The 18749-nt window shown below is 36.3% G+C and overlaps 1 protein-coding gene across 3 annotated transcripts; it reads right to left on the bottom strand.

Annotated features, from left to right (window-relative positions):
- Positions 1–2645: 2645 nt before the first annotated feature.
- LOC110921325 ((E)-beta-farnesene synthase) lies at positions 2646–8449 on the bottom strand. Of its 3 annotated transcripts, XM_022165623.2 has the most exons (8): positions 8305–8449; positions 8067–8158; positions 7676–7964; positions 7008–7392; positions 3840–4058; positions 3617–3755; positions 3242–3490; positions 2646–3144 (listed from the first exon to the last, which is right to left on the bottom strand). In XM_022165623.2, exons 3-8 carry the CDS (start codon positions 7863–7865, stop codon positions 2851–2853), a joined length of 1476 nt encoding a protein of 491 aa, XP_022021315.1. In that variant the 5' UTR covers positions 7866–7964; positions 8067–8158; positions 8305–8449; the 3' UTR covers positions 2646–2850. The 3 variants fall into 3 exon arrangements, with proteins under 3 accessions (XP_022021315.1, XP_022021314.1, XP_022021313.1); XM_022165622.2 differs by lacking the exon at positions 8067–8158 and having other exon boundaries at positions 8219–8435; XM_022165621.2 differs by having other exon boundaries at positions 8067–8435.
- Positions 8450–18749: the final 10300 nt, after the last annotated feature.

An 18749-nucleotide genomic window follows, 5' to 3' on the forward strand; every position in this document is an offset into this window, starting at 1 on the left:
TTCCAAAGATGTCACAATTGGCCCTTGTATTTTCCTTCATTCTTCTATTTAACTTTTTATGTTTACTAGGTTAAGCAACCTAGTTAAGTTAATTCACACCATAAATCTATTAAACACCATGTTTGTTAAAACACTAGTTTATAAACCGGTGTATTACACGAATTAAATATAAAAAAGAACTTTAGATTGAACAACATTTTAATTTATAAGTGTTACAAACCCGTGTATTACACACATAAAATAAAAAAAATTTGTAAACCATACTTCTATATAATCCTAATCACATAGTTAAAAAATGTAATAACAGTATAATTTAATTATTGCGTGTTTCCGATTAGTATTAATATAAGGATGGTTTAGTAAAAAAGATCTAATTATTGTATTATTTTATTTTACGATAATATTTAGTAAAATACATTGTATTTATTTATAAAATTAATTAAATAGTGCATCCTAATATGGTTATTAACATATTTAAATTAAATTTATTATATTAGTAAGGATAAGTATTAAAAAATATTTTTAAATAAAATGTAAGTCTAAATTGTAAAGGTGAAAGAGAGAGTGGCCCATGACAATAATTGGAATCTTATATTAAAAGTTAAATAATATTTGATGTTTATTAAAAGTTAAATTAAAGTTAAATTAGAGTGACATGCGGCATTAAGGGGATTTTTTTATCAGTAGATTTGTTACTTTATCATTTTTGTCAATTTATCATTTTTGTCAATGATTAATCTTTTAAATCATTTGGTTTTAGAAATATATGTGGTTAATCTTAATGAGGTGTTATATTATCAAATAAAGTAAATATAAAATAATTAAATCGGGGATATTAATAATAATAAAAAATAATAATAGTTTTGCTATAGATAATAATAAACCTACGATCAAAAGGCTTTTGATTTTAAAGGATATTCATATTAAATACATACATATTAAAAAATATATAATGACCCTTTATCGTATGTAATAGAGGTGAAGATAATCTTGATCTTTAATATGTAAAATCGGTATATTCAATAGATAAAGTAATTGTTATATTTTTATCTATATATCATATAGTATAATTTAGTAACTCAAGTATCATGGTATATCAATTTCTTTTGAGTGAGACGATGTATAAAAAATTAGTTATTAAGGTGGAGAATGGTTTTTATATTAATTTAGTTATTATTATTATTATTATTATTATTATTATTATTATTATTATTATTATTACTATTATTACTATTATTACTATTATTACTATTATTACTATTATTACTATTATTATTATGGTTGATGTAGTAGTACAATAAATTGCCATATGGCATTTTGATAAAATTCTTTATTATGAGATAATGCCATTTGGCATTAAGGATGCTTTTTTATTAGTATTAGATTGGATTTTGGAGCATTACATGGTTTTCTCATTCATGTTGTCTTTCTATTTCATGTAAGGATATTTTTAATTTGGTTGAATAATCATTTAAATGTTAATAGTTGATCATGTGTTTTGAACAATTATAGTTTCTCCCTGATATTTTCGCCATAAGTTAGGGTGTTACATGGGTGCTATGATGCAGTGGTTATATAATAGTTAATAATTAGTTGTAATAAAACTTGTTAAGATATATTTTTTACCATGTAATTGTGAAACTAACAGTACCGATCCAGAAGTAGAGGACGAACGACCATAGCGGTTGTTTTCCAGCGACGCGTGTGGATGCTTTGGCGATGAGGTTTTGAGAGGGTTCTGTTGGAAACAACTTTCGCGCAGAATTGATAAGGTTACACATTTAGATACATACAAAGATTCTTAGATTTGCACAATTGTTGAAATAGAACATGGAACAAGCTTATTTATTTATTTATTTATTTATTTTGGAATCAAAGATTCACACAAGAGGGGTTTAGAGAGAGCAACATAGGATGGTTGTGGATAGAAAAGAAAAGTAAAGTTGGCAAATGGGGATTTCTGTGTGCTGTTAGTTGTGTGTTGTGTGTTTACTAAAAGATTAGTTTTAAGTTCATACCATAACGTTTTACTAAATATTTGCCTCTACTAAGGTAAGGAAGGGTACATCGACTTGGCATCTAATTATTAGCTTAAAATGTCAATTTTTGATATAAATATACCAACCAAAGAAACAAAACTTGTTTAGAGGACAATTCAGAATATTATTTTCCGGTGTCTAGAGTAGACTCTTGAATTTTCTTTTTGGTTTACAACATTATAGTTAAAAGTTAATATTATAATTCTATCTTGGTATCTTTCTTATCGATTTAGTGATAAAACAAGTTTGTCAAAATTAAGGATTAATGACTATTACATATGTAAGGATCAAAGTATGGTCACTAGTATTTTTTGTTGTTTTATAAAAGGTGGATATAATTGCTTATCGATATATAGTGACCAATGGATTTCACGTGGCATAAAGTTCTTTCCAATAACAAAAGAAATGCAAAGTCAGCGTAGTTTGTTGTTTGCCTTCCTTCTATACAAGTGGTCATAGTCATGCCTCTAGATTAAGGAATTGGTTAGAATTCATTATTTTCTTTTATTATCGATCCTTCTTGAGTATATCTTATTCGGTTACTATGCTAAGTGCTTACTATTGTAAAGAACCAAACAGGTACCAACCAATGCCCGGCGCTATGCATGGGGAATCACAATAGTTACATATTATAGATCAATAAACTTCTACGACAATAACAACTCAAACCACACTTATTACTTATTTGTTACATATGTATCAAATACTACATGTGCACGAACTTATCCGACAATAATAACACAAGTCGGTATAATAACTTACACATAAACATTTTCTAAGCATGATTTGATTATTACATATGCATTATATATTAAACAGTTATGGGAGTAACAAGAAGTGATTTAATGTAGCCAATCATTTCTTTCCCGGCATGAGTATAATTGTCACCACCTGTATAAAGGATTTCACAAACACGTACAAAATTGATAGGAGACATAAGTAAAGGTTCGGGTATGTGTGTAGGCCTTAGAGACTCCTTATTAATAACTTTCCAATTATCTTCGATTAGCTTTGAGAATAACTCATGTGTGTGCTCCTTTGAGACCTCGTGTTCCTTCATGTAGCATTCGACACTCGAAGCTACATGGTTTCTTTCTCGTTCGTCCTGCGATTTTAATTTAAATTACTACAACTTAATTGCTTCCCATAGTTTTATATTCTCTTTTGAATATTCACAAAATGAATCTTGAAGTTTCACATACCTTACGCATGGCAGTATCATCCATGAGTCTAAAAATCAAAGATGAAGCTTTGACAATAGGAGGATAGTTAGACAACCATTTAAATGTATCCTCGGTAACCAAATCATCCCGGTGAACATAAGACAACATGATCAACAACGGGTAGCCAACAGATACTATGGCAACGGACATATATTCTTCAAAGGTTGGGATATACCTCTCGTTTACCCATTTAGCTTCAATCAAGAGATTTTGAGTGTACTCTTTAACCTAAATTCCAAATGAACGAGCAATTGGCACATTAACTAGATTTCATGTTTTTGAAGGCAAGAATATGATAGTTTATAAAACAAAACAAATGAACTATAAAAATCAAACAGGTTGGATATGATGTACCATCTCTTTTGTATAACATAAACGATATGTATTTCCCTTCTTCTCTAGCAAATCTTCAGCTTCTTTGTAAACATTGAGAATTTCTTGATATATGAGTTTCATGTATTCAGGAAGCATATCCATGCAACTTATCGACCATCTATGCAAGTCATTCACAATAACCAATAAATTTTGCGAACTTTTTGCATGTATGAATAAAAGTTAATTGTTAGTTACCACCTACTTTTGAATAGCTTTAGTAAAGATCTGGAGTTCTTCATAAGTACCATAATTATCGTATGTATCATCCAAAATGACTAGTAGATTGCAAATTTTCATCAGAAAAATCCTTGATTCAGAATGTTGAGGCTCGAAGTAGACCGCCAATATCCAAAAGTAACCTTCGACTATTCTATCCCGAGCATAAGGTACTTTGTTCATCACATCCAAATTCTTCCACCATCTAGACACATACACAAAATGTGAGCTCATGAGAATAACCCAAATGCTATATTGCTAGATTAGAATTAACCATACCCTTATGATTATAGTGGTATTAAGAATTCGATTCGGATTCCAAAAATTTGAAATAGAATTTGATAATCAAGATTCGAATCAATTTAAAAAATTGAATTCAATTCAATTCGTATTCGAATGTATTCGAATCGAATACGAATTTATGATTTTCAATCCATTTCGATTCGAAATTCAAACTCAATTTATACATATAATTTGATTTCGTTAATATACACACATAACTTCTAAATTTGGGCAAAAATATAAATTGCATCCATAAGGATAAGTCCATATAACATTACCAAGCCTAAATGATAAATAATACATACTACTTATTTCTAAATTTTTTTCTTAACTTACTTGCTACAAGTAACTAACCTAACTTCTAAATTTTGGTCTTTTGACATATTGATAGTTTATCAATTTTATAAATTAGTATTTTATTTAAGTTATAAATAATTAGATTGTAGTAGTTTCAAAAATAAAAGTAATATAATTTATTGTTTCAAATAGGAATCAGATCGAATCAACTAAATCAAATCAAAATTGAATACGAATTCAGGGTCAAGATATACTAGAAAGTTTATTTAGTAGGAAGGCTAGGAAGTAATCCTGACCATCTATTAACTAATCAAGGGCTAAGATTGAATCAGTGAGATTGAACAAAAAGATGAATGCACCTGGGTTAATTTGAGGGCATTCTAATTCATCCAAAGTCAATAGTTTCTCTCTCCTACAATTCCCCCCATTTTTTTAAAACGTTAATAACTTTTTCGTACTACATTATTGTTATAAAAAATGCACCATAAAAACAAATTTTTTTAATCTTTAAAACGAGCATACTATTGGTATATTTTTGAAAAAAAAAATCGATAACCCAGATGCCTAAAACGCAATGGACAAAAAACACAAAAAAATGATTTTTTTTTTCTAAAACGCAATAGACAAAAAATACAAAAGAAATTGTTTTTTTCTAAAACGCAATGGATCAAAAACACAAAAGAAAGTGTTCTTTCTTAAACGCAATTGACAAAAAAACACAAAAAAGTGTCTGTTCTAAAATGCTATGGATCAAAATCACAAAACAAAGTGTTTTTTCTAAAATGCAATAGACTAAAAAACAAAAGAAGTGTGTTATTTCTAAAACGAAATGGCTGAAAAACACTAAGAAATTTTGTGAAACGCAATTGCCTAAAAAACACAAAGAAATGTTTTATTTCTAAAACGCAATGGCAAGAAAACACAAAGTAATGTCTTTTTTCTAAAACGCAATGGCTAGAAAACACAAAAAAAAATGTTTTTTTTCTAAAAGCAATGGATAAAAACACAAAAAAATGTTTTCCGTAAGACACAAAAGACCAAAAACATAATAAAATGTGTTTTCCTAAAATGCAATGAACCAAAAACACAACAAAATGTGTTTTTTTTCTAAAACGTAATTGAGAAAAAATACAAAAAAATGTGTTTTTCCTAAAATACAATTGACCAAAAACACAATAAAATGTGTTTTTTTTCTAAAACACAATGGACTAAAAACACAGTTTTATCATTGTGTTATAAAACGCAATGGAATAAAACATAATGATTTAGTGTTTTTATAAAACATAATACAAAAAAAGTGATGAACTAGATGTGTTCTTGCGTTATAGAAATATACATCAGAAGTTGTAAAATGCGTATAACAGTGTCATGTTTGATGGCTAGGTGGTTTTTTACCTATGGAAAACAATATAGAATTGAAAGTATTGACATTTTCCATAATCAAAATAACTGCGTTTTAGAAATTCCCACAAACTAACCCACTTTTCAATGATTGAAACTTTGCTTTAAGAATAACTTATGAAAAAAGAATAATATAAGTAGCACTAGGTGTTGTTGTAACTTGTGCATAAAACAAATGATATAATTGGAGCATTGTGTTTTATAAAATTATCAAAAATCAACCAACTTGTTATGAAAATGAATAATATAACGTGATGTTTTCACCTATGCATAAAACAATAATATAATTGAAACCATTACATTTTATAAATTATCAAAAATCATCCAAATTTTCAGTTTAACACAACGCGTATTAGTTCTTTTAGATAAAAATGATACTGGATAACAAATGGATGTAAGTATAAGTTCTTCTAGATAAAAATGATACTGGATAACCATAGATGTTAGTTGATTATAAAATGAGAAGACTCTTGACTAGAGAAATTGCCACCATTTCTATCCTTTCCCTCAAAACTCAATCTGCAGAACTCAATAAAATTGCCTTTATTTTTCTTCCATGGCGGGACCTCTTAACAGGAGACTGCGGCGGCGCTGGATCTGAGGCCTCATGATGGTGACAGAGCAAAACGGTGGTGGAGGGGTGGGTGGTGGAGTGGTGGTGGCGGTGTGGAGGTGGGATGAACTATACGGATCTGGTTTTTTTTAGACGTAGGGAAAAGATTAAAGATGACGGGTTTTGACGTTACAGGGAGAGAAGAAGGGAGAAGATTGGATAAAATTCACCAAAATACTCTTCCCATTTATTTTTAAATTGTGTCACCTGTTATAATCCTATTGCTTTCTATCTTCCTAGCCAAACTAAACTTCCTATTTGATCCTCTCCTTATGAATTCATATATAAATTTGATTCTCTTAATTCGAAATTCATTATCTGGTTCGTTGAACACCCTTACTCATGATTAACAACGAACCATAAATGTACAATTAGTTTATTTCATTTAACCAAGTTGATGTTATAAATTAAATTTCTTTAATAAAGTTTTGTTTTTCAAATATAAGATAATTACCGTTTATAATGATATATATTAACCTCGACCGGTCTACATATTTTTCGTAATTGCCATTTCGGGCCTTATACTGGACTATAATAGTAGTCTTGTTTTAATACACTTACTTGCTAATTTGGCTAAGCTCTTTTCGGTGCAATTCTTGGAGCAAATTGAAATCTAACTTTGCAAGTGTTAGTAAGTCGTCATTACGGGAATCTTGTTGTTGGTAGATTGGTATGTAACGCAATGCCTCTAGCCGTGGCAATCTTTTTCGAAGCGGTTGTCGTAGCGCTTGATATATTTGAGTTTCAAGAAAAGCGCCGTTACTACAAATGTGTTTCTGGATTATATTTCCAAGATGGTATTTTGTAAACTCAAGGGCCTCGTCTAGAACTTCTTCACCTTCCACCCTCATGTACGTTGCTTCATACAAAGAAAGCATACCATGAATATCGTCTCTCAAGGACTCCAGAAAATTACCATTTTCGTTCTTGTACTTGTAGAATATTCCTATACAAAAAGAAGAAAAAATTTAAAGCATGGATCTCATATTTTACAATAGAGGTAACAAATGGATATCGGCATACATGTTAGCCGATGGGGTAGGGGTAAACCAGTCTTTTTGGTATGAGTTGGTTAGTCGTTAACTAGCAAATACCTTTCTAAAATTTTCATATTTGTTTTCACAATATTGAGCCTCTTTAGATCAGTTTAACTTGTTTCACTCTAGCCAACTCTTTGCATTTAACCTATTTGAAAACATATAAATAATTAGTTGCAAACAATACAATACCACTTGAAACATTGAAGCCTTGTTGTCGTAGGAGTCTGAACCACAGTGAAGTGCTTTCGAGGTTATTCTTGTTGATCCATATAGCCCCATAGGTAACATAAATATGCTTTAAACATTCCTCAATTTCATCTTCAAAATGATATGCTACACCAAGACGTTGGACCACATCGATAAGTTCTAGTAACTTCATATGCTGTGTAGGTCCTGTTGATCCTTCGACCAGGAGCTCTTTCCGCACTTTCTCTTTTAGTTCCCTAGCCAGTTGCTCCTCACAAGCAATATCCTTTCTCTACACCAACAATAGAAACAGCTAGTTAAAAAAATGCCAACCAAATCAAATTGCTCTAATTCATATCATAATTAGAAAGTAGTGATATAAAAGTCACAAAACCTCATTATATATGAGAAATTGATCTCCCCATATACTAGGACTGAAGTTCACCGTGTTGCGAACAAGGTTTTGCTTAAAACTTTCATTAAGGGCTGAAACAGATGAAGATATAGACATGCTTTAATATATGATTAAGAGCGTTAATAAGTTACCCTTAGTGTGCATGAATGGAGTGCTAGACTTGAACATGTATACATATATAGACAAAATCAACAAAGGGCTAATGCTCTAGTGGTACCCGGTGACTTTCTTTATGGGAGGTCGCTGGTTGAAGTCTCGTTAGTGACAAAATGTCATGCGCGAGCCGGGATTTTACCACAATGGGTATTTGGGCGACTGCGACCGCGAACATGAATGACCTTTTATCTATGAGTGTACCGATGGCCGGGCTTGGACGCTTACAAAAACATATAGACATGTGAAAGTGATGTTGAATTTTTTAGAGCCTTGTAAAATGTGTCAAAAGAATCCAAATGTATTTATTAATAACTTTTGGCCTTTTGGGTTAATTTTGACGTAAGTTTGTGTGGTTCACGTTAGATATAGGTGGTATTTCTTTTTAAAAAAAAAAATATGCAAAGGCTCTTCTATCTGTGTCGCGCAGATCACACACAAACAGAGTCATCTGCGGACTGTTTATGTTTTCAAAGACGTTTCATGAAAAAACGCCTGCGTGAGCTCTTTTTGGTGCAGACTTGGCCTAACCACTTCTAAGATCTTCTAAAGTCTGCGTAGGGTTAAACACCACCACCCACCACCACTGTCCATCACCACCACCACCCACCACCAACCACCATCGTCCACCACCCACCACCGTCCATCACCACCACCACCACCACCGTCCACCACCCACCACTACCGCCCACCACCACCGTCTACCACCACCTTCTTCTTGTAGATGTGGTGGTGGTAGAGGTTTGGTCCACATACGTTAAAAATAAACAAGCTTTCTCTTGCAGACTGCAGAGGTTTGATCCATCTATTCTTTTATAGATGTCTGGAGATGTAATCCTGTTGGTGCACTTGTGTCTGTACTTTGTCTGTATTCGGTCTGTATGTAAACGATGTCCTAAATCAGTCTGTAAGTTGACCAAGTCAACTATCCTCCTAGTTTGACTTGGACAACATGATGTTGTCTGGATCGAAGGATAGCCTCGAAGGATACTGCTAATCCTTCGAGGTGCTCGAAAGATATGGTTCGACCATGGTTCGACCATTAGGCATCGAAGGATGATCCTTCGATGTCCATGCTGATCTTTCGGACACATTGTCATCGACAGATGATCCTTCGGACCATCTATCGATCCTTCGACCAAGACCTGTTATGTATGGGTATAAATACCCATGCAGTGTGTTAGTGTTAGATAGATGCACATTTGGAGAGTTAGAGAAACTCTGCTGGAAAACACACACACACACACACTTTAGAGAGTTTGCAAACAGATTGTAAACCTTGTGCTTGTAACCGTAAACCTTCATACGTATTAATACAGTGGTGTTAATCGGTGAACTTTGTGTGTTCTTGTGTTTGTTCTTGCATCATCCCGGTTTGCCCGCTAGCTTGGATTCCGCACTCGCTAGTGGGTTAGTATAACAAGGTTTAGGTTTGTTCTCGATCCTCCGAGAAAAGGGACCTACAAGTGGTATCAGAGCTTGGCTCTTTACCTTGTTTAAAACCGGGTTGTTCGAGTTCTTGGTGTGTTTGAACACTTGGTTTAGCACCCGTTTTTGGAGATTTCCTTGCGTTTTGAAACTGAAAAACGTGTTCTAAACCTATCGGGAGTGTTCGGGGTCGGTTTGGGTAACATAAAAATCGTGTTTGTAAAACTTTGATTTTTCCGGCCATATTCCGATGTGTTTCCGGTGACCAGTTCTTGAAGATAAGGTTGCTTATTTTGGCAAAATTTTTGAAAGTCAATTGTTTGGTGAAAAGTTGTTGCAGAAACATCCTTTCTGCCGAAAGTTGGTACATCAACACATCACCTTTTCACCAACCCGTCGTACTTTGTGTCAGTGTGTCAGAGCTGTCGAAAGATATCCTTCGACATCGAAAGATATCCTTCGACATCTTTCGATCAAAGGCAGCTCGAAAGATAAGCATCCTTCGAGTAGTCTTTCGAAGTCTAAGGGTTATCCTTCGTAGTTGGAATCTTTTTGAAAGATAATTGTCCGAAAGATACAAATTCATCTCGAAAGATAAGGATCATTCATAGTGAATCCTTCGAGACCAGAATTCGAAAGATAAAGATCTTTCGAACTGTGAATCTTTCGTGACAATCAGTCGAAAGATAAGGATCTTTCAATTGTGAATCTTTCGAAGACTTTGCTCGAAACTCAACAGTCATCTTTCGATCACTGTTGATCCTTCGAACAAGTCTTGATCTTTCGATCAGATTGGATCTTTCAATTGTTGTCTGTTTGTTGTTAACAGTTTGTGGTGTGTAGGTGATTTATTAATTTTTGATCACAATGAGTTGCACAAGTCCTTGGGATTGGAGTACGGATCCACAACCAGATCTGAAACAGATGTCGATGGCTGAATATATGACGAGTGCCATTCCAAAACAACAACAATCAATAAGTTCGTGTCAATGGGCTTTGGTATCCAATCAAAGTCAAAGTCTTCAGAATCTTCTGATTAGTGAGAGTGAAACAGGCAGTAACAATCGTCCACCAAAGCTGAACCACATGAACGATTTTCCATCATGGAAAGGCCGATTTCACACATATGTTCAAGGACAAAGCACCGACCTTTGGATGTGTTTTGTCAATGCATTCAATGAAAGTCTTGAAAGTAGAGCATCCACTTCAGAAGGTTACGCCAATATGCTTGAAAATGACAAGAAGGCTTATGAATTGGAGAAAAAGGCATATGCCATACTTACTCAAGCACTCAACAAAGACATCTACCATCAGTTTTCATATTGCAAGACCACGAAAGCATTGTGGGATGCCTTAGTTGCTAGAGGAGAAGGCAATGCAGCTGCTCGAAAGTCTAGGCATGATTTGTTGAAGAAAGAATTTGAATCTTTTCAGTTTTTGGAAAACGAGACTCTGAATGATATGACCACACGTTTCTATCATTTGATTAGTGAAATGTGTGCTTATGGGGTGGCAGCTACTCAACAAGACATGGTGAACAGGTTTGCTGACGCCCTACCCCCAAAATGGAGTTCGTTTATTGAGCTGTTGAAGCATACTAAAGCTCTAGATGAGATTAACATCTATGAGTTCATTCAGAAGCTGGAACATAAAAATGATGAAGAAATTAGGAAAGCAAGGCGTGCTCCAGCTCCTCAAAATACAGAAATGTATTTGCCTGGTTTTGGTCCTTCAGCTAGTTCTGTTCAGCAACCGAAGCTTCAAACTGCTTTTGTGTCCAATACGAGTTCTTTTCCATTTCCTCAATCAACAGCTGCTCCACCACAACCTCAATTCGATCCGAGGTCTTACATTCCTGTTCCAACACAGCCACAACCACAACCTCAACAACAACAACAGCAAGCTCACTATACAAGCAATCCTCAACCTCAGCCTCAAAGTCATCACACAATCCGAGTCGACAACTCAAATCTTTCACACCTTAGTATTGAAGTTGCTAAGGAACATATGGAAATTATCAACACCATGGTCAGTGCTTACTGTGGTTTGGTAGCTGGTCAGCTTGGAAACATCAACATGACCAATGAAGATTATGATCAGATCGACAAGGAAGAAATGGAGTTGATGGATATTAAATGGGCTTTTGCTAGTGCGGTTAGAAGGGCAAAAGATTTCATGGCACGAACTGGAAGAACTTCGTTGGAAGGAAAGAAAAACACGAAGTATGGGTTTGATATTAATGCCGTCACGTGCTTTAATTGTGGCGAGAAAGGGCACTTTAAACGTGAGTGCACTCGACCAACAAAACACGGCAATCACAACCCGTTCAGAAACCAGACTAATGCGAATGCCCAACAAGAAAACCGTGAGAGGAGGATGGTGGCAGTGAACAACAATCAGGGACAGCCTGGAGCTACCAATCACAATCGGGCTTTGGCTGTTCAAGCTGATGAAGGATGTGACTGGTCAGTGCAGTTTGGTGAAGGTGATCAAGGAAGTGGAACTGCATTGTATGCTAAAGTCATCGAGCAGGTTCATAAAGAAGAATCTTCTGGGAGCGATGACAGTTCTGGTTATTCGGGCAGTTCGGATGAAGAAGGCTCTGTTTCTGGGGATAATCACTCAGAGCCTGATGTGAATGAAGAAGGAGATGATGATATACAGGAGCTACTGAATGAAGCTGATGAGCTTAAATGTCAGAAATCAATTCTGATTAGGAAGGCTGCTGATACATCAATGGAAATGGAAAAGCTATTCTCTGAAGATGGAGCTTTTTCTTTTCAAACTGCCTTTATGGCAAATGGTTCAGCCTCTACTAGTCAGGTAACTTCTGAACCTCCTGCTCCTAGTATTTGTAAATCATGTGCAGAGATGAAGCTTGAATCAGAAAAGCTTCATAGTCATAATCAGAATTTGGTTATTGAACTGTCAAAATGCCAAGAGGCAAACATGGCTTTAACCCGGAATGAAAAAGAATTTAAATCTGTAATAGAAACATTAAAGAAAAATGTGTCCGAGGTTAACAAAGTAGTTTACCACAAACAAGTAAGTATAAATGAGTACATTAACCTTGTGGAAGAAACTAAGAAGCAATTAGCCATTGCCCAATGCAAGCATGATGCGATCAAACAGAAATTGGATAGTTATTCTAACTCCCGATTTGTGCTTGATCACATCATAGACGTTCAACAACTGAAAGGTAACGTGAAAGGTGTAGGGTATAAGGCGTGTCCACCCCCTTTGATGGACAACTATACCAAGATGCCTGATGAAGAGGAAATGCCCCGGTATGAACCCAGTGTGCCTTTGAACTTTGAGGAATTTTCTACTGGCCTAGGGTTCAAACCGGAGAATTCTGAAAATACATCCACAGAGCAACAGGAAGCTTCAACATCCATGAAACAAAGTCCTCCAATCATCGAGGACTGTGAGTCATCGGATGATGAATCAGAAGTGGATGTGAGTGAACAGGATAACTCACTTAACAAGATGAAAGGAGTTGTCATTCCCATTGAGAATCACATCCTTTGTGATCCTGATACTCCTGAGGCTTCATCTGTTGAGAAGCAAGTGATTGATCCTGTCAAGGTTGATAAGACAAGTGTGTCTACTGTTAAAAGCAGTAATGTGTTGTACACTTTGGTCGGAGATAATAAAATCTACTCAGATCATGTTTTTCCAATTAAAAATGTAAATAAATCTTTGATTGACAAAGTCTTTGAAGACAATACAAATAAATTTTTGGGAAAAACACCTCCAGGAATTGTGGTAACACAATGTGATCCAATTCCTAAGGCTGAGATTAGGAAACAATTTGGCAATCAAAAATCTCCAACCACTCGACAACCTACTGCTTCTAAGGGTAAACAACCACAACGAGCTCCAAAGCCAAAAGGTAAAGTTGAATCAAAAGGAGCTCGTGACATGAAGAAAGGAAAAGATGTTAAGTTTGTAGCATCAAGAGGTACAGATAAAATTGAGACTTTTGAAAACAAATCAAATACTGATTTTGTACAACAAGTCAAAATTTTGAAACGAAACAGTGATAACAATTACACCCAACACACAAACGGGTGTGATGAAAAAGCAAGTACCTCAGGTTCTACAAGATCGACATCTGGTAGTCGATCAAGTTCTCCTAAGTCTGTTGAAAGGAGAACTTGTTTCAAATGTGGAGAAATTGGGCACATTATCAGAAATTGCCCAAATGCTCCAAAGAAGAAGTTGGTTGAAAAGGCTCCACCTGAAGCAGTTCACCCTCAACGTCGGTCAGTTTCACCTAAACAAGATAAACGAACTGTAAAAGAACAAGAAACTAAACAACGACGTAAGAACATAAAAACTGTTGAAAAAGCTTTAAAATCTGAAGTTAAAACAGTTCAAAAGGAACCAAGAGTGTCACAACCTGTAAAACCAGAATCTTCAAAAACTGGTAGGCAAAGACAAACTTGGTTACCTAAGTCGGGTGACAATTCAGGGGGAGCGGTTGTTCTTGAAAACCATCAAGAGATAGAGCTTACGTATCGTGATGCCAAGGGACGACCCAAGACCACTAAGGCTTGGGTCCCCATTCTCAACTGATGTGTTTATTTGACATGTGCAGGATGTTCTAGGAGGAACTATCAATAGTCATTGGATTGTTGATAGTGGAGCATCCAGGCACATGACTGGCGACTTACGGCTCCTGTATGACGTGAGAAATATCAGAGGAGGGTATGTTGCCTTTGCGGGTGATAAAGGAGGGTACATCACTGGAGAAGGAAGTATCTCCAATGGCATCGTGTGCTTTGATAAGATCAATTATGTGAAGCAAATTGATCACAATCTTCTCAGTGTGTCGCAAATCTGCGATAAAAAGTTCTCAGTGATTTTTGATGATGCTGGCTGTTATGTGCTGAAGCCTGGTTTCAAAATTCCACAAGAATGGGTTCTCTTATCGGCTCCGAGAGTTAATGATCTTTATATTCTCGACATGAGCCAAGCGATTACTACATCTGCACAAGTCACCTGTTTTGTCTCAAAAGCCACAGAAAAGGAGTCTATATCTTGGCACAGAAGAATGGGACACATTCACTTGAGGAAAATGAACCATTTGGTGAAAAATAATCTTGTGAATGGTGTGCCTGTAAGAAGTTTTCATCTACAAGATATCTGTGTCTCTTGCCAAAAGGGGAAGCAAACGAAGAAGTCTCACCCTTTGAAGAAAATCAACACTGTCAGCATGCCTCTCGAACGTCTTCATATGGACCTTTTTGGACCTATGAAGCACAAGACAACGTTTGGTGATGCTTATTGTTTAGTAGTTACTGATGACTACTCTAGATTTTCTTGGGTATCTTTTATGGCACACAAGAGTGAAACTCCTGGCATCCTCAAGGATCTTCTTACAATGTTGGAGAATCTCTATACGTTGAAAGTGAAAAGGATCCGAAGCGACAATGGAACTGAATTCAAGAATCAAGTTATGGATGAGTTTTGTACTTCTAAAGGCATTCTTCATGAGTACAGTTCTCGTTATACTCCACAACAAAATGGTGTCGCTGAGAGGAAGAATCGAACTATTATTGAAACTGCAAGAACAATGTTAGTAGAGTCGGAACTCCCTATTCAATTCTGGGGGGAGGCGGTATCGGCTGCATGCTACACGTTGAACAGAGTTCTTACAGTTAAGAGACATGGCAAGACTTGCTTCGAACTCCTTCAGAGAAGGAAACCGGATCTTTCTTACCTTGAACCGTTTGGTGCTCCTTGTACTATGATTGAACCGGATGGAAAGTTTGGTGCACGAGCTATCGAGGGTTTCTTCCTTGGATATGCAACTCCGAATTTTCGTGTTTGGAATCTAGCTACCAAAAAGATTGAGCTATGGAGTGAAGTTAGGGTTCAAAGGTACACGAGTCCTGTTAGGGCTCCGGGTGATCCGTGGATGTTCGATTATGATGGGCTATTTGACTCCTTCAATCTGCCAACCTTTGACGAAGAATCAGCAGCGGCTCGAATGTTGTTGGAAAGTGACAACGCTGCTGTCTCGCCATTGGTTAGACCTATTGTTGTTGACCCTCAAGCTTCTACGTCAGTCAACAATATGGTTCAAAATGAGGTTTATGAAGATGCTGCTGATTATAATGACTCTTCTGAAGATGATGAATATCATGATGCAGCCGAAGGATCTTCAGCTCCAGCTGCTCCTGTTCAAGGTGCCTCTGGGGATACACCTCATACGCAGAATGTCGATACTGCTGAAGGGAATGCATCCACTTCTAACCACATTCCTGGTGTGGAGTTGGTTGTTGATCTTAATCTGAATAATTTGGGTATCAATGCTCGTGTGCCAGATAATCCTGAAATGCGGATTCACGATACCCATCCCCAGCAGAATATCATAGGAGATGTCCATCGCGGTGTGCAGACGCGTAATCAGCTGAGAAACAACCGGAATGCTGGTTTGTATTCAGCTATAAGAGAATCTGGTCAACAAAATGACTGGTCCTTCGCGTGTTATGTGTCACAAGAAGAACCAAAGTCGTGGAAAGAAGCATTGAAAGACAGTGCTTGGGTTGAGGCCATGCAGGAAGAATTACAGCAATTTCACAAGCTGGGTGTTTGGAAGCTTGTTGAAAAGCCTGAGAATTACAAGAAGATTGGCACTCGATGGGTCTTCAAGTGCAAGAAAGACGACCGTGGAGTAGTTATTCGGAACAAAGCTCGTTTAGTCGTTCAAGGTTTTCGTCAGATAGAAGGAATCGACTACAACGAAGTCTATGCACCAGTTGCACGTCTGGAAGCTATTCGGATCTTTCTGGCTTATGCCTCATTCAAAGGATTCAAGGTTTACCAGATGGACGTCAAAAGTGCATTTTTACATGGTGTGGTTGAAGAAGAGGTATATGTCGAACAGCCTCCAGGTTTTGAAGATCCTGTCCATCCCGATCGGGTTTGGTTGCTCAACAAAGCTCTCTATGGTCTTCATCAAGCGCCACGAGCTTGGTATGCAACCCTATCTACATATCTGTTGGAGAACGGTTTTCGAAGAGGTCTTATCGATTGTACTCTCTTCATCAAAGAACAAGATGGAGATCTTCTTCTGGTACAGGTATATGTTGATGATATTATTTTTGGTTCTACTAATGATGTTTTGTGTAGGAATTTCGAGCGCATCATGCAGGATAAGTTCGAGATGAGTGCTATGGGGGAAATGAATTTCTTTTTGGGCCTACAAGTGCAACAAACGGAGTCTGGGATATTCATCCATCAGACTAAATATGTTGGAGACATCTTGAGCCGGTTCCAGATGTCCGATGCAACGCCCATTGGTACCCCATTGCCAACTAATCACGGAATAACTCCTGACGTAAAGGGGGAACCTGTTAGCCCTTCATACTATCGCGCGATGATCGGATCCCTTATGTACCTCACAGCATCAAGGCCAGATATAATGTACCCAACATGCCTGCTTGCCAGATATCAAGTCAACCCGAAGGCCTCACATCTTGCAGCTGTCAAAAGGATTTTTCGTTATTTGAAGGCTTATCCAGACACCGGTCTGTGGTATCCTAGGGATAATAACTTTGACTTGGTCGCATTCAGTGATTCTGATTTTGGCGGATGTAAAATCGACGGCAAATCCACAACGGCTGGATGTCAGTTTTTAGGAAATCGCCTAGTCACATGGCAGTGCAAGAAGCAGACGTGTGTAGCTACATCAACATGCGAAGCTGAATACATTGCTGCCTCAAGTTGTTGCTCCCAAGTTCTTTGGATCCAACAACAGATGCGGGACTACGGTTTTGAATTCCTAACTACTCCTATTTACGTTGATAATTCTGCTGCTTTAGATATCACTAGAAATCCTGTGCAGCATTCAAAGACCAAACACATCGAAATCAAATATCACTTCATACGTGATTGCTTTGAGAAAAGGCTAATCGATGTTGTTAAGGTCCACACCGATGACCAACGTGCCGACTTATTTACCAAAGCTTTTGACAAATCTAGATTTGACTTCTTATTATTGGTAAATGGCATTAAGGTCAAGCAAGAGTAAACCAACATCGGAAAATCATTTTTGTAAATATCTTTGTGTGTTTTTAAATTTATCTTAGTTTGTTGATTTTAGGGGGAGTAAATCCAAAAATCGGAAAATACAAAAACATCGAAAAATTTCAAAAACACAAAAACAATAGAAAAACAAAAATGAGTTTCCTGGCGAGCAAAAGAGAAAATGATAGTACATCAGTGGTCTATCCAAACCTCTTTAAACCTTAAATGAAAAACGATAAGCAGCTCTATATAAGATGTATCGGTAGGCTCACAATCATTTTAAAGTGTGCAGGGTGATATAAATCTTAATCGACTGAAGATCAGGTGGGAACCATTCATTGGCATATGGTCTTAGTACCGAAATTTCGTTTGATAGATTGCCGAGGTTCTGAGATATTCGGTCTTTATGCTGCTTATCATCTGGGTATCATGGTTGTATCTTTTACCGAAAAATAACGGGGACGCAAGTCTAGATCTTCCATGATACTATACATACGTGTACATATTGCATACTGCATTCGACCTCAATAAGTGATAAACAATCACATGTCCAACTCAAATAAGTGATAAAATATCACATTTATCCGGGTGTCAAGTTCGTCTCTCTGCTGTACGGAAGTACTGACCTGTTCACGGACTTGCACCTGTGCCCTCATGCATACGAAAATCAAGTTCCTCATCAATAAGTGATTATATCACAAAGGGCTTGTTTTCGAATCAAAATAAGTGAGCATCTCACAATTTATACGGTCAAACAGATGATAATCGGTATACTCACCGGTAAGATGAACTCTCGTGCATACCTTGATACGGGAATGTGTCGTGATGTGGATGAACACCGGTCGGTAAGTATAAATCATACCTTAACGTATCCTCTAAACATGATTACATCTGATAAGTTGAGCTTAAGTGGACAACAATACCGATAATTGTTATAGGATGCTTATCTTAATGTTAACTAACTGAACAACAAGAGTGTTTTGGCATGACCGTACACTGATATGATTCTCTTACCCTCGAAACTCGCAAAAAGAATGTCTG

Source organism: Helianthus annuus, chromosome 17 (assembly GCF_002127325.2).
Source record: "Helianthus annuus cultivar XRQ/B chromosome 17, HanXRQr2.0-SUNRISE, whole genome shotgun sequence".
NCBI classification, from domain to species: domain Eukaryota; kingdom Viridiplantae; phylum Streptophyta; class Magnoliopsida; order Asterales; family Asteraceae; genus Helianthus; species Helianthus annuus.